We start from the raw sequence: 22515 nt of genomic DNA on the forward strand, positions 1-22515 counted from the left end.
AACCCGCAATAGACTTAGCATGGGCAACAACTAATTTTGATGTCAAAACATAAACCTACCACGAGTAAACATTTGCAGCACAAGTCATGTTCATCCATCATCCTAATATGCATTTGCAGCACAAGTCATGTTCATCCATCATCCTAATATGCATATTAAAAAATTATAAGAAGTACCTCAAGATAAGGGCATTGGTAGAATAGGGAATCTCGAGCATCAAGTACCAATATAAGCCTCATAGAAGAAAAGAAAACAAGAGTCGATAATTATGCTTGTTAAATGCATAAAGAAAGTAATAGAAGAAATGATTAAAAAATACAGAATATTAAATGCAACATCATTACATAGCATATAAACTGTAATTGTGACCTTGCAAATACATCTTTCCGACTCGGAGTGTCTCTGGTGCGAGCAACTATGGATATGGTAGCTTTTGTGAGTATGTGTCACCGATTTTCAGTCGGAATTGCAAGGATGGAATATATTTTCAGGACAAATGGGAAACTCATACACTACGTTGCAAAATTATTAACCAAATATTTGAAAAGATATAGTGCAAGGGAACGACAAGATTAGCACGGATCTTGCGAGATGAATTAACATATTTCAATGTTCTTGTTCATCGGAGAGGAGTGTGGTAGGAGTCACCGTCCGTCATCACCGCATCTCGGAAGGAGAAGGGCGGTCGTCGTGATTCGATTGTGTTTGCCGCAACCCCGCCTTGTGGTCGTCCACATCTGACGATGTCCATCGACATTGTCACGAGAACGGCTTCCATGGGGACGGTGGCACATCCAGAGGAAGAATTAATGGGAGGAGGGAATGTGTGAATAGGGGTGGGCGGTTATGCCCCTCTCCTTGTCGCATTGTATCCTTTTGTGTGAAATAGGCAGACTGGCGGGGAGGGATGAATGAACAAATGAAAGACAATAGAGTTCGAAAAGCGGACGAGAGGGGTTGGAGAAGAAAAGGAAAAACATGATTCTGCTCATAAGTGTTGATTGAACTATATCTGGAGAAGGAAGATTCAGATACATATCTACCGATTAATCAATCATTTTCTTTGCTTAAACTATAATTTTTCGTTTTCCAAAACAAATTGCATTAATGGAAGAACATTTTTATGTTAAGAAAGTGTTGGTTTACAATGAAAGAGCGGAGAGGAATTTTTTGCTTAAAATATGTTATTTTTCTCTAAAACAAATTGCATTAGTGGAAGATCTTTTGTACGTTAAGAAAGTGATAGTTTTAGGGAGTGACGTGTCTATGGGTGGACACAATGCTCCACCCTAAGATTTCCACATAGCCTATATATCATTAAAAAGAAAAATAAATATGATAATATATTTCCATGAAGAATTGCACTGGTGGATCACCATGTTATGTTGAACTGGATCCGTCAATGTTTATAGGAAAGATGCGCGAATTATTATTTGATAACATGTTATCGTTGCCTATCAATTTGCAACGTGTCTGTTAGGAAACTTAAAAAATGTTTGGAAAGTTTTTAATCAGATGGTGGAAAAATCAATATGAAGAGATGATGATGGGACGTGAGGCGACAATATATCAGATGAAAATAAACTGTGGAGTCTATCCTACCAAATAAGACTTTAACATGTTTGGTAGTTTATGAAAAAGGGACTGGCAATTTGTGAGAGGGAGTTGGCTGAGGGATTTACTTTGATAGTAAACTATTTAGTCCCAATCCAGCGTTTGGTATGGGCTGGGAATTATTTGTAGGAATAATTCTCATGAACAAAGAAAGGAAGGGTAGGTTGCGAGAGATGTGCTTCTATTTGACCTAGATTAGAAACTAGTTAGCGTTGTCCGGTTTGTTTAGAGGAGAAATTATGTCGTCACATGCATTTAGCTAGTTTGTTCGTAGTTTTTTTTCTTCTTTTGCTCTTGAAGACGGGCCACAAAATAAAAAACAACATGTTTTTAGACGTTAACTCGCATTCCTTTGTTGAATTACCAGGTTTCCCAGGGTAGAGATTGATGGGAGTTGGTCCTCATAATTCCCCTTCCCCTTTCCTGCTAGTTAATCCCCAAGTCTCTGAACCAATCAACAGATTTTTAGTCTCACCAATCTTAAACTTCCATTCCATTTCCCTAGCTCCAACTCCCCCGACCAAACACGCTGTAGGAGTAGAGAAAAGAGAAGGCTTAACCCACATAATCCACGTCACATAGACCCATCATCCACCACTCGTTCCAGATCAGACGGCTCCGCACCCTCCCGCCCCCGCCCCCGCCCCCGCCTCCGCCTGGTCCCACGCGCAGGGACCGTGATCATCCCTTACCCCTCACCCTCCAGATCTCTCAGTTCTCTCTTCCCCCTCCTCTCTCCCCGTAGCGCTCTCTCCGTCCTCCCGTCCTCTCCTAGGGTTCGACGCCTTCGCCAGCTCGCGGCCAGGTAAACCCGCTGTCCCACGCCCGGACCTCGAGCCGATCCGGTGGCCCGTCCTTTCCCCCGATTCGCGTGCCGCTGCCGCAGATCTGTGTCGCATGTCGCTGTTTCCCGCCTGATCCGTGTCCAAGCCCGCGTCGCGATGCGCTGTGCGTGTGTATGTTTGTCGAATCGTGCTTGTTCATACGGCTGGTTTACGATTACCTCAATAAAAAAATGCGTCTGGTTTAGGTGCTGGGTAGGTTGGTGAGGCGTCCAGATGGACCAGATCCATGCATGCGAACCTAGGGCCGGCTCTGACGCCGTTGCATGCCTGCGACGTTCGCCGGGGTCGTTAATTGGCGATGGGAATGTCACCAAAATATTGTCTTAGCGGTCTAATTCTGTTACTTTCTGGATAAGGCCGCCTGATTTCATATTTTGAATATGACACATGTCTGCTGCGTCTAGGATGTCTATGCGGATCAAGAAAGCAACAGATTGTCTTAGTGGCCAGTGGGAGGTGTTTTTTTTTGTTTTCTGGCCTGCCATGCTTTCCGGCCATTAATTTACACGCATGTGAATAGTTCCTTTACAGCAATGCATTATACTCTACAATTTATATGCCCCGCCTCTCCATTGTGCAGTAGCAATGGCGACAAAGTGCATCATCGGCGCGCTGATCGGATCCTTGGGCGTTGCGTACGTCTCCGACACGATCGTTTCTGACAAGAAGATCTTTGGAGGTGAGTAGTGCCATGCTGTGTTACATATATACATGCCCTTAGGATGCTTGTGCCTCACCTCTTGTAAGAATTCATATAATCTCTGCTTCTTACTTTTGAAAATAGGGACTGTTTGCAAGACCGCGACCGACAAGGAGTGGTTTCAGGCCACGGACGCCAAGTTCCAGGCCTGGCCTCGCACCGCTGGGCCGCCGGTCATCATGAACCCCATCAGCCGCCAGAACTTCATCGTCAAGAACCCCTGAATAGGTGGCACAAGCGGCATCTTGCTCCCACCATGGGAGCCCAAGTTTAGTTTCTTTTTTGGGTTTTGAAGTTCCTAATAAAAGGGACTTGAAAGTCAGGGTCTACTCTTTTGTTTTACAAATTTCAGTTTCCGTGAGCAACTTTGAGGTGCTTTACAGCTCGCTCGCTCGGATTCGGATTCGGGCCAGACGGAGGAAGTCTTTATAAGAGCTTGCCGTGATAATGACTCTCCTAAAACCCTTATTTGCGGTTAATTGTTAATTGGATCTACACTTTTGTTGGATCCACATCTTTGAAAGAAGACTAGTTTGGGTCTTTCGATGAACTCTGTTCCTCGATGAAATTATCCACTAGACAGTAAAATAACTGCATTGTTGTTTCCGGACTGTCTTTCATGTGTTGTGGTTCTTCCTGATCTGATGCTCCAAGTTTATGCTGTGATGTTAACGAGTCTATTGTTTTTGACCCTTAGCATGGTGGACTGGCGGTGCACTATAATTCTTTTTTGCTTGTGCTGCTAATATGCACAATGGTAAACTATTGTTTAGAAGAATTCATCAGCTGCTGTTCTGCTGCTGTTATTTGCGATGCTAAACCATTATTGACAAGCATTCATCTACTGCTGTTAGATTGAATATCATTCTGTGATATCCTGCTGAAAATGCTGGACACAGCTTTAGTATTGTAGCACATCAATGCCCACCGAAGCCCAACTATGGCCCAACACTAGTACAGGTATCTGTGATCTTCATATTGTTTTTCGTTTTTGACAAGAACTGTGCGAGCAACAGAACTTTGTGTTGTGAGAAAGGTAACATGATGACCACAAGCCATTCACATGACCCAACGTTCTTGATCAGCTGAAATGGTTTACATGCAGATTTCTGTAAAATTGGGAGATGGTAACTGGAACATCAGATTTCAAATTTGCTTGCTTCTAGATGGAAAGCACATGAAAGGGGCGAACAAAATACATGATGACAAAAGGACAAAGCGAACAAAAAATAACAGAATTGACATACTTTTGCCGCGATTATGCGCATTCGCAAACCATCATAGTAATTGGCAAGAATATATCAGGGCATATCATTTTTTTTAGGCTCAGCTGGAGTATTGCAGTAAATCAGTGCCCACTGAAGCCCAACTATGGCCCAACATTCGTACAAGTCTCTGTGCCTGTGATCTTTGTATTTACAGAAGCTATTTTCCCTTCTTTGGCCAGAACTGTGCGAGCAACTGAGAATTAATTTGTGTTTTGAACAATGTAACACAATGGCCATGAGCCGCTCATGAATCTGAAGTTATTGATCCGCCAAAATATTTTAAATGCCAACATTACATCAGGCTCTTCTTCTTTTTTTTGCGGGGGATTACATCAGGCTCTTGACACAACGGATTTCTGTAAAATTAGGGGCATGCATATATGGAGCAGATTAAAATCTTTATCTAATAATAAAGAGGCTATCGCTTCCGTCGGAAAACCCATCGAGGTGATTTTACAAAAAAGTCCTTACTGTTTATGACATTAAACTCGTAGTATATATTAAAATATATTTTTAAATACTCATATCTTTTAAACCGTAACTCCAAATTAAACATATTATACATGGGATTTGATTAGAAAAATATGTAGAATTTAAATATGATATTATTTTATCTGTTAAACATTTAATAAAAATACTATCTAGGGTGCAATCTTAATAAATAAGTCATTATTCGTCTTTCTTTCATACCGGTACTCATCCGGGTTGGGGATGAGCACGTCAACAAAATCAAGATTAGAGATGAAATTGAAGGTCACTTGACTGATTCTTTGTACGTATTAAATCTACATGCAAGCCGTGTTAAAATAGAAGATCTGTGAAATTTTGAACTGCATTTTTGTAGGATAAGACCATCTTTATTTGTATCGTAACTATAAATTTTCAAATTATAGACATTTTTTATAAATTAAGAGCGTGTGTCGTGTGGTATTTCTTTCTCCCGTTGCAACGCATGGGCCCTTTTGCTAGTTATGGTAATATGAGCATCTGAAAGATTTGCTTTGGGATGTGAAGCACATGAAAGGGGCCACACATGATGACAAACGGGCAAGCTAAAAAACGCGGAATTGGATGACTGTAGTACGTGATGAGGCACAATCAAACAATGGCAAACAAATCTTCAATGAAAGTGGGCAGCTCCTCCATACGTTGATGGAGGGGAAGATAAAAGCAAGGATATACTGTATATGATAGGAAATGAAAGTTTTCGCTGGAAAAAAAGAGGAATTGTAGCTCAAATGCAACACAGAACTTTTTAGTCGTCACAAGTTCGCAGGAAAAAAAGATAGAACTGCATCCTCACAAAAGTACTCAACATATGGCCCTATAGTTTTGGTACAATATATACAACATATCACTTGGTCCGCTAACAAAACCCCATCTCGGATCCTATATGGCGCGCCGACTATTTCTCGCATTAAGCGCCAACTTAGAAAGCACTCGCAGGAGGGTGTAGAGTAGTTGGGCCGGTCCATTTTCGTGCACAATGAAACGGGAGAGGACTCGCTACGATGACCACTATGACCATGTCATGCACACGAGTTGGTGCGATGTGTACTTGAGGCATTTGTATAGTAATATTTTTTGGGTTTAAGTTGCACAGCAAACAGAACCACAACTAAATAGGATCGACGCACCATTGCCAACACTGTCAACTGATTATTTAGTGGTACACTGAGCGGCAGCAAGAAGAAGGTACCGAAAAACTCGAAGTATAGAACATACAAGAAAGTAAGTGAACTAATCCATGCTTTACATATTTGGTCACTATAGCCGTCATATGAATAGAAAATCAAATGAAACTTACTTGCTTCCTCCTCTAGGTTCCAATCATCATGGTCATCAAACTCGATATTCTGCATAGTGCAGCCATATGAGCCATATTTACAATATGAAAGACAAAGAAATGATGCATCACTGGTCTATCATTTCATAATGGGCACCCTTTCATATTTGTCCATGTGAAGGAACACATATACATCATATAGTTTCCCGAAAATCATGAGGCTTTTAAAACACTTTTTTCTACCACAAAGAATACCTCAGTGCATAAAGATTTGAAGTACTAATCTATTTATAATTTTCATCCCATCTTTCTTCATCTTCCACTTCCCACTTTTCTTATATCACCGTCCTTTTTGATCTTACCCTCTCCATACTACTAAGTACCCAATCTCTATCAGCACAATGACGTAAGCATAATCTCACTATTTCCGTAATGTGTAATGTCAAACAGAGTATAAGACTTCAAACCAGTTATATTGTATCTACATTACGAAGATGTTTTCCAGACTGATTCCAATAACTCGAAAATAAAACTAAAAGGTAATGATGTATTTGCTTGAGCTTCCCTTCAATTTTCTCAAATAGTTCAAATGACTGGCAAATAAAGATGGCAAGATCCATGAAAAGGATCAATGTATGTACACCTAAATAATATCTAGCCTAGAAGTGTTCGTTTAAGTTTCACTGCTTCCATAGACATGCCGATAGGATGGTGTAAACAAAATAGTTTCCTTAAAAAAAGATGCTAGAAGATGTCATAGGCATGAACAGAGGTTTGTGACAGAAGAAGTTGTGATTCTAGCAAACCTGCCACTCTATCTCACCAAAGTTGCCTCCTATTAGAAACATTTCGGTATCTTTGTCATCATTCTGCATTTTTCATTACAGCGGCTTCGTTGTCCCATTCATGCAGTTGCATACGTCCAAGAAGGACGGAAATATCACAACCGTAGAAAGAAAATGTCCGTCAGCATCACAATTCAAATCTGAAGCGCAGATAGTAGGAACATGCTAGACAATGTGCGTCAGCATCACAAGACCAAACAAAAAGGCTGGATGGATATGGTGGTAGTTTTATCCACATAAACCTGCACAAGAAGTGAAAGCAGAGGTTGAATGTCGTGAGAACACAAACATACAAGCACGATCACCACACTTCAAGATAAAATTAATTCAAGAATGAAACCAGATGCACGCGTGCGCAAACAGAACCTTTTAGAAGAGGAATTGAGGATCCCGAGGAGGGGGGCACGTGTCTGGCGGGGCTATGCCAACTCTCGATGTTCAACAGGTGCCACCAGATCCCATTCCCCATGGTCATCGGCCCCCATTGTTGAAACATGCCTAATACTCAACACACGACGGTGGCCCAACTTGGCTCCCAAGCAAGCCCGGCATGGCGAAGACCTGACAATGCATGCACGTCCGCATGCCTCGGGATCACTACCTACCTCGCACGCCATCTGCCGATCGCTGACCTGCTCCTTAGGGTTTCGGTTAGCTGCTGATGAACTGCCCTGTATAAGTACCGATAGTATAGATTGAATAAATGTGTGCAGTCTCAAAACCTCTCTCTCAAATATTACATGGTATAAGTTTTCTTCTGATCCTCTCGCTTCCGCTCTCCACCGCCGTCATGGCTTCCCCCCGCTCCTCTCTCTCCGGTGAGGTCAATCCCTTTCCCGTCCTCGAGCCTGCCTCTGCAGCTAGCCTTCGGCTCATCCACATCCAAGATCACGTCCCCGTCGTCCTGGATCTCCACACCCCTTCCTTCTCCACCTGGCGCACTTATTTCTCGTTGACCTTCCGCGAATTTCAAATTCGGGATCATGTCGACGTCTCGATTGACGCCCGCGTCATGCGCGACGACGCCAACTGGATGGGGGTCGACGCCACTATCATTAAGTGGCTATACCGCACCGTCAGCAAAGAGATCTTCTCGCACGTCACCCGCAACGACGACTCGACCCTCGATGTTTCGACCTCCATCTGCCAACTCTTCCTCGACAACCAGCTACAGCGCCATGTGCTTCTCACGAACGAGTTCTACAGCCTCTCCCAGGACGGTATGGGGCTCTTCGACTACTGCCTCCGCCTCAAGGTGCTCGCCGACGAGCTCCGAGACGTGGGCGCCCCGGTCTCCGACGCCACCATGCTCACGAACACGATCCGCGGGCTCGGTCCGGACTACGCCAACACTTCTTCCTACCTCAACCTCCTCACCGAGTCGAAGTTCGCCCGCGCCGTCAACTACCTGCGTCTTGAGGAGCGACGGATGCGGCAGTCTTCTCTACAGCGGAACCAGTCTGCCCTCCCCGCACGCACCGCTTCACCAGCGCCTCCCGCGGCTCCTCCCGCGACACCCCCCGCGGCCGGCACCTCTCCACTCAGCCACGCCCGCAAGAAGAAGCGGGGCTCCGATGGTCGCACGAGTACCGCCGGGTGTCCCTCCACGCCATCCAGTCCCGCTCCTGCGCCCTGGTTCGGGGTGTCAATCCCTGGACAGGTGTCGTTCATGCGTGGGCCTTGCCGCCGGCGCGCGCGCCCCACCCTGGCATCCTCGGCTCACGTCCCGTGAGCCACCAAGCTCTGCTGGCTGCCTCTCCGTCTTGTGGCTACCCACGCTGGCCCCCAACACATGGCCGCGCGTGCCTCCTACGCACTGGCTCGGCAACTCCGGCGGGGCATCCACCTCCTATGATCCCACGCTCCTGACGGCCCTACATCAGGCTCCCTCGCCGGCCACCTACACCGGCAACCTCGACTGGTTCATGGACACTGGCGCGTCCTCACACATGGCCTCCCACCCTGGTATCCTTTCCCAGTCTTAGCCCTTCCCTACGTCTACTCGCATCGTGGTGGGTGATGGCTCTTCTCTCCCCATCACACACCGCGGTGATCTCTCCCTCTCCTCCCACTCTCCCATTAAACTCTATGATGTGCTTGTTTCTCCTCAGCTCATTACTAACCTTGTTCTTCACGTGCACACGGCTGAACAATTCAGCGACGTCATGACCAAAGGGCTTCCACCGTCGGTGTTCTGGGAATTTCGCTCCAGCCTCTGCATCTCCGACGACGAGGCATCGACTGCGGGGGGGGGGGGGGTGTTGAAACGGGCCTAATACTCAGCCCACGCCAGTGGCCCAACTTGGCTCCCAAGCAAGCCCAGCATGGCGAAGACCTGGCAACGCATGCACGTCCGCATGCATGGGGATCGCTACCCACCTCGCACGCCATCTGCTGATCGCTGATCTGCTCCTCAGGGTTTCGGTTAGCTGCTGATGAACTGCCCTGTATAAGTACCGATGGTATAGATTGAATAAATGTGTGCAGTCTCAAAACCTCTCTGTCAAATCTTACACCCATCACGCCGGGAGGGCATGTCATCCAGGGAGATAGATGAGAGGAGTGTGTCGTCGCCGCCAATATCACGTCGTGGTCAATGCGATAGAGATGATCGGGAAGCAAGGATCTAGGGTTGCGGTTCCTCGACGACGACAATGGGACGCTCGAACGAGTGGCGACCGAAAGCGGTGGGTGAAGAGGTCTAGGTGTGGAGGCTTGTGCAATTAATGGGGAGGGGAGGAACGCGATTGTAGATTGCAGGAGGAGGGTGCAGTTGCGACTTATGAAGGCATGAGGGGATCTTGGGAGCGTGGGGCTCGTTGTTGTGCGTTCGAATCCTGGGTGGCGTGTTTTTTGCCTTTTGTCAGGCTGGGATGGGGGGCGATCGTACGTGGGACTGGAGGTTGAAGAGTTTTTTTATTAAACCGTCTGTTTTTCAAAGGGTTGAAAAAAACGATGGGAGGTGGGAGGACGTGGGTGGGAGGAGGGGGAGATCGATCTGGGTTGAACCATCACTATAACGGCAGATCCCCTTTAATAGTAGAGAAGTATGCTTGCACACTGAATGTAACGAAGTGATGGCTCGATGAGACTCCTAGTTTCTTACTCACCAGCTTTCTGGTTGATTGTCCTAGAACGGCATTTTTATGAGAATTGTCCGAACAAGAAAAGAACCCATGCACAATACTGCTTTTTTTACGACGGTGCCGGTGCTTTACGGGACGTGCCAGCCTTAATCCCTCAAACTAGTTTTAAGGGTTGAGAATTTGCATTTTTTGGCACTTTTAAGGGTTGAAAAACAGGGGCAAAGACTAGAACTCTCAAACCCAACCCTTATAACAAAAACAGGGGCAAAAACAAAAGAGCTCAGGGCGGCGCGGCTGCCTCTGGCCCGCCTCGCCTCCGGCGCGGCGGCGAGGAGAGCTCGAGGAGGCCTGGGGCTGGCCTGCCTCTGGCGGCGAGCGGGCGGGGGGCTGGGCGCGGCAGGCGGCCTGGTACGAGAGGTGGCGGGAGGCTGGGGGGGGGGGGGGGCGGTGGCTGGGGGAGGTCGAGGGGGCGGGACGCGGCAGCGGCTCGTGGCGGTGGTCGCGTGGCTCGGCTGGATGGGGAAAAGTCCCTCCCGCGCGATGATGGAACGGTTTGAGGGTTGGGTAGTTTTCTCTTCCCAACCCTCACTTCTACAGGTTGGGAGGGAGTTTGAGAGTTGGATCCTCAAATTTTTTTGAGGGTTTGAGGGTTAAGGGGTTCTACGTTTTTTGCTCGTAAACTATAAAAAATCAGTTATTTTTAAGGGTCTGAGGTTTTGAGGGTACTACTAGAGATGCTCTAAGAGCAACTTTAGCAGACCCCACATCCAGCCGGCCTGCAAAACACGTTTGTAGTTCGCGTAAAACCGCTTTTACGGGCCGCGCAGGCTGGCACAGATGCAGACCCCGCATAATGTACCCATAAAAAACATATTCGCGGAATATACTTTTTTTACAGGTCGGCTTCTGTGGGTTCTGATCTGGCGCAACTCCTCCCTGTCCGTAAAACTTAGATTTGCAACTTAAATTGATCCGCCGCAGTTTCTTTCTATCAACAAATCAATGTATTGACCTTCTCAAAACTAAAATGAGCATCCATCGTCCTACACAAAAGAATGAGCAAGCTCGAAGTGAGCCATGGCAATTGAACTAGAGAATGAGCTATGGAACGAGTTACCGCAAGTGCACGTACCCCGTCGTTTTCGCATTTGTAGAACATCCATCGGGGGTGCTTCGGCGTGCCCGAAGTGAGCCGCAGCACTTGGTGCTCGCACTCCCCGACCACTCCATCGCCTGGGGCAGCAACCAGCGGCCGGAAAAAGGCAAATCCGACGGCCCCGATGAAGTGCCGTAGATCTGCAAATCCGGCGGCGCGCCGATGCAGGGGGGAAGGTAGGGGAGGCCTCGTGCGCGTGGCGGCCTTCCGGCGTACTCGTGCCGGCTGCTGTCGCCGAAATCTTGGGCGGCGGCCGCCGACGACGCGAGGGGGGAGAGAACAGGTGGTTGGTGAGAGAAAGCGCGAGATGAAATGTCCCCCCACCAACCGCTTCCGCTTATATGCAGGGCACCGCAGCCGCGAGGGAGAAACCCGCGTTTTCCCGGGTCGGGGTCGGGATTTTGCCGTGGCCCCTAAAATTTTTTGCGGTCCGGGACGGGATGCGGGGTCTGATCGGACTGGTTTTTTCGGCCCGACTCGCATTTTGGCGGTTATTTTACGGGCCGGGGCGGGATGGGAGGCCTGATGGAGTTGCTCTAAATCACGCACTCGGTTGACACGGCGTGCACGGTACACCACCACGTGTGAGCGAGTAGGCGACCCTCGGGCGGGTCCAATCCAGCCCGCGCCCTCCGGCCCACGCAAGAGCAACACACGCAACGCACGCGCGCGGCGGCAGTTCCGCTTCCGCCGCCCCTTCCTTCCGTCTCCTCGCTTTCCTCCTTTGTCCCCGCTTCCTTCCCAATCATTCCCCTCCTTTCCCCTCTCGCCATCGCCTCGCTTCGCTTCGCTTCCTCCGCCAGCCACCCCACCCCACCCCACCCCACCCCGCCGTGGGGTCCTCCATCCACCCGCTCCGCTCCGCTGTGCCTGCGCGCAGCCAGCGCGCAGCCCCGGATCCCGTCCCCCAGATCCGCCCCGCCTCTCCGGCCCAAGCTCTCCAGGAGGAGGAGGAGGAGCATCCGTCCTCGGGCAGCGGGATGGAGGGCCTGGCGCAGCGGGCCGCGCTGCTGCGGGAGTCGCTGGGCCGGAGCCAGGCGGCCACGGACGCCGTCGTCTCCATCCTCGGCTCCTTCGACAGCCGCCTCTCCGCGCTCGACGCCGCCATGCGCCCCATCCAGCTCCGCACCCACGCCGTCCGCACCGCCCACGAGAACATCGACCGCACCCTCCGCTCCGCCGACGTCATACTCACCCAGTTCGACCGCACACGAGAGGTACCTACTACTCTTCTACTGTACAGTACTACTTACCAACGATCCAATCCCCTCCCTGCCCGTCCCGTCCCGTCCCGCGCGCGCTCCGCCACTGTTGTTCGGATCCCCATTGCATCGCTGCTGGCTGGAACTGTGGTGGCCGGTAGGCGATCGAGTGTGCGCAAAGTTTAGTCTTTTGGTGGCTGGCTGGCGTCATCAGCCCAATCTACCACATCTCAGGCTTGTTGTTCAGTGCAAGCAAGCCTAGTTTTGCTGCTACCTAGTGTCACACAGTACCCAATTATAGCTTTTGGTATGTCGCTGAAATTGTCAGTTTTCCTCTTGATGATGGGGAATTGCTGGGCGTGTTTTTTCATGGACATTATTATATTCCTTAAGCGAGTCTCACGAAAAACTAGATAGTACATATATATAATGCTCAATATCTCTCTATATATGTATGTGCAGGCAGAGCGTGAGATACAGAAAGGTCCTAATGAGAACCTCCAGGGTTTCCTCGACGCGGTCGACCGGCTGCGGAGCATCGAGCGCTTCTTCAGCTCGAATAGGAGCTACAGCAGCAGCGACCGGGTGCTCAGCCACGTGAACGGCCTCCTCTCCAAGGCCCTGGTCAAGATGGAGGGTGAATTCCAGAACCAGTTGACTCAGCGCAGGTCCGTGTCTCATCATCCATTTAAATTGCTATTTTTGTCTCGACGTCATCTAACTCTTGCATGGTGCGTGCACCCTCTTAAATGGCCCAGCAAACCGATGGAGCCTGACCGTCTTTTCGACTGCCTTCCGAGTACGCTTCGGCCATCAGCCGAGTCTCGGTCTGAAGGTGGGAAACACCCGCCGGGTGGCGCGCAATCCGATAACCATGAAACCGCGGAGGCTGCCGTATACAGCCCTCCTGCACTTATTGAGCCCAAGTTTGTTCCTTTGCTTGCGAAATTGGCACAACAGCTGGTCCAAGCTGGATGCCAACAGCAATGTGCAGAAATATACAGGTAAGCGGAGCTAGACTGGTTATAATTCTCCTTGTTCATGCGAGTAAGTATAAGTACAATAGGAAACTTTTCGCGTGATTGTACGACACGAAATGTAGCTCTACCCTTAGATGTGCACTCTATACTTTGGATAAGGAAATAACCCGGGTAATATGATACACAATAATAAATCATTCTCATTTAAGGAATGCTGCTGATATGATATGGTCTTGCTTTTGGATTCAAGCGGTTAACAGAAATTTCAGAGGCAGCTGTTAGTTCTAAGTTGTTTCTGGACCATTTATAGAAACAAAATAATTGAGAAAGGTCTGGGTGATATAATTTTTTAGGGACAGTCAGCAGTTATATGCATGTCTATAATAATTACACAGATATGTCTGGCATTGCTCGTAAGAAACTTCTTGATATGATAGTCATGGATAGGTATAAGGATGGAATCCTTCCAAATTGGATAACGAATTCTTTCTCTGAATTGAAGAAGTGACTGGAAAATAAAACATCAAGTACAAAAATGAGTGATAAACCCCAGCATAGACTTGTACTAGTATGATTCAATTCAACATTTAGTTTATTCGTGTTTGGTTGTGTCATAGTTTTTATAGTTGAATGTTTTTTTAAGCGCTAGGCGCTGAGCGAGCGTTGTGCCTTCGCTTAGTGCAATGACAGCTTGAGTGGCGACTAGGCGCGCTTAAGCGTTCTGTATGAATGTCGTATGGACAGGAACAAGGGCACCTGAAAATAATTTTCAAAGCATCTATTAAGCATAAAATCGCAAGTATGTTGGGGAAGGAGAGATGAGGAGGAGCGTTGTGCCTTCGCTTAGTGCAATGACAGCTTGAGTGGCGACTAGGCGCGCTTAAGCGTTCTGTATGAATGTCGTATGGACAGGAACAAGGGCACCTGAAAATAATTTTCAAAGCATCTATTAAGCATAAAATCGCAAGTATGTTGGGGAAGGAGAGATGAGGAGGAGCTAGAGGTCAGGGAAGGGGAAGAAAGCTGGCAGCGGTGATGTCGGGGAAGAGAAGCCACCAGGCTCCAGCCTTGACGAGGAGGAGCCTGAGATCGGGAAAGAGGGGGAAGGACTGGTGGCGAGGTCGGGGAAGGGGAGCTCAAGGTCTAGCGGCGCTAGGGGGAAGAAGATGGGTGGTGATGTCGGGGAAGAAAGCCCCACATCTGGTGGCACGCGGTCGCCTTGCTCTCCTCTGTCTCTCACCCCGCTCTCCTTTGTCTAAACCTAGGCGTCCGAGTGCTTTTTTCAGCACTTAACCAAAAGCGAAGCGGTAGGCCTCTGCTCAGCGCTTTCGTGCCTAGGCGTGATCTCAGTTTTTAACTGCTCATAGTTGGAATTTGGTTTATTGTTGGATGAACTGCATTTATCCTTTATTAAGTGGTTTTAGTTAGAGCTATCAACTTTAACATAGAAAAGAAGTATAGGTAATAACATCTTGTAACGACAAAATATTCTTGGCTTTCATGTTACCTTAAATAGTCAGGCACTTTACATCTCTAAGTACTGATTTAGCTCCTCACAATTGGTTAATATGTGTTCGGAATCCTTGCTCCTGTAGACATAAAAATACAGATATAATGCTGTGTTAAGTACACAGAAATTACAACACAAATAAAATTTCAGCAATAGAAGATGTAACGACCATTTCATGGTAAGCATTCCACAAAAGAGACTTGAAGCATTCACCTAGATGAAACTGATTATATACGGACAACATAAAAAAGAGAGGCAATTTTCTAGTCAAGAGTGACTTGCTGAAACATATTCTCCTTCTATATGCAGCGAAGCTCGTGCTTCAGCTTTGGAGTCGAGTTTGAAGAACTTGGGTGTTGAGAAACTGAGTAAAGATGAAGTGCAGAAAATGCCTTGGGAGATTTTGGAGTCTAAAATAGGAAATTGGATTCATTTCATGCGAATTGCTGTAAGGATCTTTCTCAAACCTACTAAATGGCTCTATATAGCTTTCTTTTAATGACACATTTTGCTTGGAACAGGTGAAACTACTTTTCGCTGGGGAACGCCAGCTCTGTGACCAAGTTTTTGAATGTAGCCAATCTTTGAGAGATAAGTGTTTTTCTGCAATAACCAAGAACAGTTTGGCTACTCTACTCAGCTTTGGCGAGGCAATTGCTACGAGTAAAAGATCACCGGAGAAATTGTTTGTTCTGCTAGACATGTATGAGATAATGTGTGAACTTCAAACAGAGGTATATTTTTTTCAGACATGTTTGTTTCACTGGCTAACGAGTGCACTTGTGTGCATAATGTTAAAAAGGGATGTCAAATGTACAGTTTATCTTTTTGCGGTTGACACAAATGCTTATTGCCTTGTGCCGCCTGAAATTTTTTCCTGCACCAACTGCCTTAACAGTTTGGTTTGCTTTGGCTGGAGACATTTGAGCAATTATTGAATGTTGCATATGGTTACGAAGAACAATCTCCGTCCGCAACTATACAAATATGATAGTACTCATGTGTTACACTTTGATACCATATACTTCCATCATTGAAGTGTTGGGCCATTTGTATTTGAATTTACCTTTTATGCATTGTCTGCAACTTTACAAATATAATACTCCCTCCATCCCAAAATAACTGTCAACTTTGAACTAGCTCTAGTGCAAAATTATACTAAGCTTAAGGCACTTATTTTGAGACGGAGGGAGTAGTACTTATGTGTCACAGTTCGATACCATAGTTCCATCATTGAAGTGTTGGGCCATTCCCATTTGTATTTAAGTTTACCTTTTATGCATAAAATATGTTTTTCACCATGACTTTGTTGTTCAGACTCTCTTATCTCTGATTTGATATCTTGTAGGAAGGTTGAAGACTTGTAGTGTAAATTCAATGTGAATTTATTTTTATATATGGTCGTAAGCATGGAGTAACTAAAACATTCATCTTTTCAATTGACTGCAGATTGACACCATCTTTGTTGGAGAATCATGCTCTCAAATGCGTGACTCTGCACTCAGTCTGACAAAATGTTTAGCACAAACTGCACAGAAGACTTTCAGCGATTTCGAAGAAGCTGTCGAGAAGGATGCAACGAAGAATATTCATACTGATGGAACGGTTCATCCTTTGACAAGCTATGTGATTAACTATGTTAAATTCTTATTTGAGTAAGTGTCTAATGACCTGCGCTTTTGATATTATTTTTTTGGCAATTGCGTAGGTGTATGGTCATACTTTCATGTGTTCTTTCTTAAGTTTATCCACTGGGTTATGTTGATATTTGTGTTATGCACCTCACCGCTGTTATATTTGGACCTTTTGTAGAGCCTTCTACTTCACCAAAAAAAAAAAACAGTTTTTCTCATTTTTACAGCTGTTTCAGTAATCAGAATAGATAGCTCTGCTTGTAGCTGTATGTGAAACTTCATCTATTCCATTCTTGTAAAGGTGGTGTTGACACTTCCAGTATTTCACCTACTATCTCTGTTTCTAAATGTAAGACGTTTTGACAGTTTAAATTGAACTGCCAAAACGTCTTACATTTAGGAACAGAGGGTGTATTATTTAATGCCCTTTCAGGCTGTGTTAGTTCTAACTAGTAGTAGTAACTCCCTATCCATGTTATCTTTCAACATGTCACTACTTGTTTCAGCTTCACAAAATAAAGGAATAACTGTAAGTAAATAATGACCTCAATCTGCTACTCTTTGTGCAGCTATCAATCAACTCTGAAACAGCTCTTCCAGGAATTCAAAAGGGAAGATGGATCAGGTTCTGAGCTGGCATCTGTGACCATGAGTATTATGCAAGCTTTACAAAATAATTTGGAAGCAAAAGCAAAACAATACAAGGATCCTGCATTGATGCACATCTTTTTGATGAATAACATTCATTATATTGTTAAATCTGTCCGCAGGTATGCTCTTTATGAAGTACAAGTAAAGTCATAATGAGTTTGTAAGAGTGTGAGTTTAGTCTAATGCTTTCTTTCATTTCGTGCAGATCAGAAGCCAAGGATTTATTGGGCGATGACTGGATTCAAAGACATCGAAGGATTGTACAGCAAAATGCAAACCAATATAGAAGGGTTGCTTGGTCAAAGGTTCGTTGGCCAGAAATCTTCGATTAGAACTCGTTGTGCCTATTTCTCTTGCATTTTGATACCATCTCGTTGAAGCCTTTTCAGCCTCGTCCATAAATGTTCTCACTAAGAACTGCCAATCCAAACTAACACACTTGAAAATCTAATATCTATGTAGCTACTGTCTCTGAATATACAGGAGGAATCCAGAGATAATTAACGGCCTTAAACGTACTAATAGTAATGCATTTCATAGCATGGAAAATGGGATTGACCTATTTTGTTTTGCCGAGCCTTAATCTTTGTTGCTGAGGTATGATTGTGGTTGTGGGTAATATTGTTGATTGATGTATGTTCAGAAGGAAAATTTTGTGGCTTAATTGTATCACTAGCTTTGGTCACCACTTTATCTGTTGGCATGTACAAGACAATAATACTGCTTAGAAACTGAAATTACATTTGCAAGAAATTGTAAAAGTGTAGGTAGTAAATATTTATGTGCACTGCTTTATTTTAGTTTGTTCCAATGTTGTAGGTGTTGCAATGCCTCTCAGGTCAAGGTTTGACTTCATCAGGAGGTAGTGGTCAAGCAGGAAGCGAAGGTGGCAATAGCAGTGGAGCTTCAAGAACAGCTGTGAAAGAGAGGTTTGCTCATATGCCCTGACTATTTCAGCTTACTTTACTATCATGATGGCCTATTATTCCATACTGAAACATTGTTTCCCCCCATGATGCTATCAGATTCAGGTCTTTCAATATGCAATTTGAAGAGATTTATCAAAAGCAGTGTGGCTGGTCTGTTCCAGATTCAGAGTTGCGAGAGTCACTGAGACTGGCAGTTGCAGAAATTCTGTTACCCGCATACAGATCTTTCCAAAAGCGCTTCGGGTATTTTTCTTGACACATGACACCTTGTGCTCATAAACAGTGAATTTCAATGCATCAACCTGAACCCGAGGATCATAACACGCAACTTTCTTGTTCTATGCTTTTTGTTCTGAACCTGGTGGCATTATCTTAAAGCTAAGCTTGTGCCACATTTGTATATGGTATCTAGTGACGGTATTTTTTTTCCTTCATACCAGCATTATAATAAATATAGTTAATCCATTTATTCCTATACCCTGATGCACTTGCCACTTGGCAGCCATTTAGGAGGCAAACTTATTGTATCTTTTTGTGTATATGTGTGTCAATTAGACATTTAGACCTGAATCCTGAGGTTGCAGGTTAGGCTAGTTTATATTTATTTGTGGTGAAATTTAACAACACGTCATTTTTTGAGGTTTGGCTCATAACTATTTTCTGACAGGTTTAATCTCGTGAAATAACGTTCTTTTGGTGTTACTTGTTTACGAACATAGATGTTTATTTCTAAAGATCTCTTTCAAAAACTGTTCTGTCTCAAGGTTGTCGCTCCTAGCTTCTAGTTCATCCGTAATTGTGTATGTGCTTATAAAATCTCTTTGTCGAATTGCAGGCCTCTCATCGAGAACAGCAAAGCGCCTGGGAAGTACGTCAAGCACACGCCTGAGCAGCTTGAGCTGTTCCTGGGCAACCTATTCGAGGGGAAACAAGAACGTTCTTGATAGCCGGCCTCGCTGCGTGCCGCGCTCTGTGAGGGTGCGACGGTGTTCCTGTAAATTGGACCCCTAGTTTGTCCATGTGACTGAGTCGAACTGCATCGGCCCTTGCCCCTCGGTGCATGGTCTTTTGTACAGAGCGTAAGGTCTAGCTGTATGTCTTGCCTTGCTTATCATAGTAGTAGGTGGTTTCGGTGTGCTGAGATTCTTTTTGTTCTTTTGGGGGGATTGGAATGCTGAAATTCTTGTTATAGCATATTCGGTACTGGCGGTGTGCAGCAGTTCAGCGTCGACGTAGTTCGTCGGTGTTTCCCTGTTCGGCATTGTAGTTCTCTGCATAGTGGTAATAAAGTTGACCTGAGTGATCAGTGGCTTGGTTGTGGATTGTATTTGGGTTGACCACAGTGATGAGTTTGAGCTGTTGTGCTTTTGCCCTGGTCTCCTTGTGACTTCTGGTGTTGAAACTTTCTTCCAGGACTGGTTCAGAGGAATTTGCTTTACTATATTTTGTCTACTGGACATGTTAGGACCCTTGTGGTACAAGCAACGCCAACGCGGGTGATTATGCCTGGATGTTTTGACAGGCAATTTACACACGTTGCAGTATTATTATTGCTTATTACAGCTGATCCAGGCTCGTAATACATACTCCCTCTGTTCTTAAATATAAGTCTTTGTAGAGATTTCACTAGTGAACTACATACGAGTATATAGACATATTTTAGAGTGTACATTCAATCATTTTGCTCTGTATGTAGACATATAGTAAAATCGTTTAAAAGACTTATATTTAGAAACGGAGGGAGTACATGGATATTGATGCCATATTCCAGGCTCGTAATACGTACATGGATATTGATGTCATATTCTTCTGTTCGATGTTCGATAAGTATATATCAATTTTTATCAGGTCTTATTTTCTTGGTGACATCAACGAGGTGGTGGCAGTGATGGCGTGTTGGAAATAAGGTCTCTTCCGTCTCTCCCTATGTCTGATTTGAGCTAATTTGAGCCAATGAGGGACCTGTGAGAGTATGTCTCCCTAGATTTTTTTGGTTTTTTGGTATGTGTTTTTCAAGGATAACTATTGAATGCCAATTGGTGCGGCGACATCCTATTTCTGATTTGAGCCAATGAGGGGCCTGCGAGAGTATGTCTCCCTGGATTTTTTTGGTTTTCTGGTACTTTGTGTTTTTCGAGGAGAACTATTGACTGCCAATTGGCGCGGCGACTTCAATATCTTTGTTTTTGTTGTTTTGTGGCATGATTTGATTTTTCCAATCCTATGGACTGATGGTGATGAATTGCATGTTTGTATTACATAAGATAATGCTTCAGTGATTTATATATCTCATCCTCCGGAACGAGCGAATTTGTTCGTGTCCTTTCTTTTACTGTTGGCTTAGTGCATTTTTCAATCAGTGCAAGCGGCAATAGGAGGAAGAAGACTATTGTTTCCACTCTGAATTAATTGATGTAGTCTTAGACTCTACTATATTGTATAAAGACCGGATCAATTAATTCGGATAGGAGAGAGCAGTATACTTTTCAATGTAATTTTATTCTTTATCAATAATTCGGTGTCCAGTTGTTTGTCTGTTATATTTAATTTTGTTTCCTTCGCTATTAATTAGACCTAAGACATTTTTTGATGCCTCTATTAAGAAAAAAAATCTGATCAAAGGCTGTTTGACTGGTTTGGGCGACGGGGTAAGAGCATCTCCAACAGCGGCGCAAAAAGGGGCGCGCGCGCTAAACCGGCATTTTACCGCGCGCGGGACAGTTTGGCGCGCTCCAGTGGCGGCGGGAAAACCGCGCGCGAAAAGGCGGCAGCTCGCGCGCCATTTTTGCGGCACCGCGTCCCGCGCGCCCATAAAAGGCAGCGCGCTGCCGCTTCCTCGCGCCATCACAGCGCGCGTTCTCTCTCCCTCTACCTCTCGCGCCGCCGCCCCAGCGCGCTCTCTCTTCCTCTGCCTCTCGCGCCGCCGCCGTCGTCGACGCGCCACCATGCCGCCGCGCCGCCGTTCTGCGTCCGGCTACCGCGGCGTCCGCCAGCGCCCCAACGGCGGGTTCTACGCCGAGATACGCTCCGGCGATCTTCGGCTGAGCCTCGGAACCTACGACACGACGCACGAGGCCGCCCGCGCGTTCGACGCGGCGGCGTGGCGCCTAGGCAGGCCGCGCCTCCAAATGAATTTCACGGACGTCCACACGCTCCAGCAGGCGTTAGACCTCGCCCCGCCGCCTCGTCTAAACTCCGCACAAGACCGTGCGGAGCACACTGCGCTGCAACGCCGCCTCCTCGTCGCCCAGGAGGACGAGCGGGTCATGGCGGAGTGGCGCCGGCGCCATCCGGAGGACGTCGCCTACGAGCAGGAATATTGGGAACGACGCCGCGAGGAGGACACGCGCCGGCGTCGCGAGGAGCGGTTGGACAGGCGTCGTCGGAAGGCATTGGCGTGTGCGCAGGCCGACCTCGGAGGTCCTTCTTCACTGAAGAAGATGAGCGTTGGTTTGACATCTGGCTGTCAACCCCTGACGATACCAACGACGATGGTGATGGTGCAGATGACTGGAGCGACTAGGATTAGTTTTTTTGTTTTCGAACTATCTAGCACCGAACTATCTATCTATGTTTTCGAACTACCTATCTAGTTGCAATATATGTAAAATATCGTTTTTATTGTAATGCAATCTACTTTAAAAAATGTTGTGCGCGCGCTGCATTTCTGGGCACTGCTGGAGCGGCGCGTATCCCTGCGCTAAACCAGCCGGCGCGCCGCTGTAAATACATTTTTTGGGCGCGGCGCGAAGCGCGGCTGTTGGAGATGCTCTAAGTACTACAATTCCCTCGCGTGGTCTCTTTTTTTTTGCGAGACAACATAGGGATTTTTATTCCATAGTGATAGTGTTACAATCATCAGCGACTAAACTATGGGTACATGAAGGTGGGCGCCCCAACCAGCAGACTGTGCTATCACCACATCTATCAAAGTTTGCTAAACAATGTGCAACCCTACTCTGTTCTTGGAGAATTTTGACAGGAACAAAAGCCCTAATGTTCATATACTCCCTGATATCCGCCACCAAGTATCCATAAGCTGATCTGTTGGGGGGAAGCATCTGCAATCATCTTGAGTGCCTCTACACAGTCGGATTGAAGGATGATTGTAGCTTGCGAATGCTCCGTAGCTAGCTGGAGCCCTTTTTTGATTGTATGCAGCGCGGTCTCTTCATGAATGCAGGAAAACAAATACTCTCAAAAAGTGAGTGAAAAAGTACTTCCAGTCGATACTCCCTTTTGTTTCATATAAAAATTGTCGTGGACTAAAACAATTATTATAGAACGGAGGAAGTAATTCTTTCCTTAC

The 22515-nt window shown here is 46.1% G+C and overlaps 2 protein-coding genes across 3 annotated transcripts; both read left to right on the forward strand.

Annotated features, from left to right (window-relative positions):
- The first annotated feature begins 2348 nt into the window (after positions 1 to 2348).
- On the forward strand, positions 2349 to 3633 carry LOC123431271. Its single transcript, XM_045115092.1, has 3 exons — positions 2349 to 2419; positions 3040 to 3138; positions 3244 to 3633. The coding sequence occupies exons 2-3, from the start codon at positions 3045 to 3047 to the stop codon at positions 3381 to 3383; spliced, it is 234 nt and encodes a 77-aa protein (XP_044971027.1). The 5' UTR covers positions 2349 to 2419; positions 3040 to 3044; the 3' UTR covers positions 3384 to 3633.
- An 8318-nt stretch (positions 3634 to 11951) lies between these two features.
- Positions 11952 to 19512, forward strand: LOC123428467 (exocyst complex component EXO70A1-like). Of its 2 annotated transcripts, XM_045112679.1 has the most exons (11): positions 12249 to 12517; positions 12965 to 13170; positions 13261 to 13506; positions 15302 to 15440; positions 15514 to 15726; positions 16442 to 16647; positions 17196 to 17396; positions 17483 to 17582; positions 18097 to 18206; positions 18303 to 18449; positions 19042 to 19512. In XM_045112679.1, exons 1-11 carry the CDS (start codon positions 12281 to 12283, stop codon positions 19148 to 19150), a joined length of 1914 nt encoding a protein of 637 aa, XP_044968614.1. In that variant the 5' UTR covers positions 12249 to 12280; the 3' UTR covers positions 19151 to 19512. The 2 variants fall into 2 exon arrangements, with proteins under 2 accessions (XP_044968615.1, XP_044968614.1); XM_045112680.1 differs by having other exon boundaries at positions 11952 to 12517; positions 12965 to 13506.
- Positions 19513 to 22515: the final 3003 nt, after the last annotated feature.

This window comes from Hordeum vulgare, chromosome 2H, assembly GCF_904849725.1.
Source record: "Hordeum vulgare subsp. vulgare chromosome 2H, MorexV3_pseudomolecules_assembly, whole genome shotgun sequence".
In the NCBI taxonomy this organism is placed as follows: domain Eukaryota; kingdom Viridiplantae; phylum Streptophyta; class Magnoliopsida; order Poales; family Poaceae; genus Hordeum; species Hordeum vulgare.

Bases quoted from the DNA above. Each gene is read 5' to 3' on its own strand.
- LOC123428467 (XM_045112680.1), top strand. From the start codon at position 12,281: ATGGAGGGCCTGGCGCAGCGGGCCGCGCTGCTGCGGGAGTCGCTGGGC. The intron at 15,441-15,513 runs GTAAGGATCTTT...TGCTTGGAACAG, and splicing joins TTCATTTCATGCGAATTGCT to GTGAAACTACTTTTCGCTGG. The intron at 17,583-18,096 runs GTTCGTTGGCCA...CCAATGTTGTAG, and splicing joins GAAGGGTTGCTTGGTCAAAG to GTGTTGCAATGCCTCTCAGG.
- LOC123431271 (XM_045115092.1), top strand. From the start codon at position 3,045: ATGGCGACAAAGTGCATCATCGGCGCGCTGATCGGATCCTTGGGCGTT. The intron at 3,139-3,243 runs GTGAGTAGTGCC...TTTTGAAAATAG, and splicing joins TGACAAGAAGATCTTTGGAG to GGACTGTTTGCAAGACCGCG.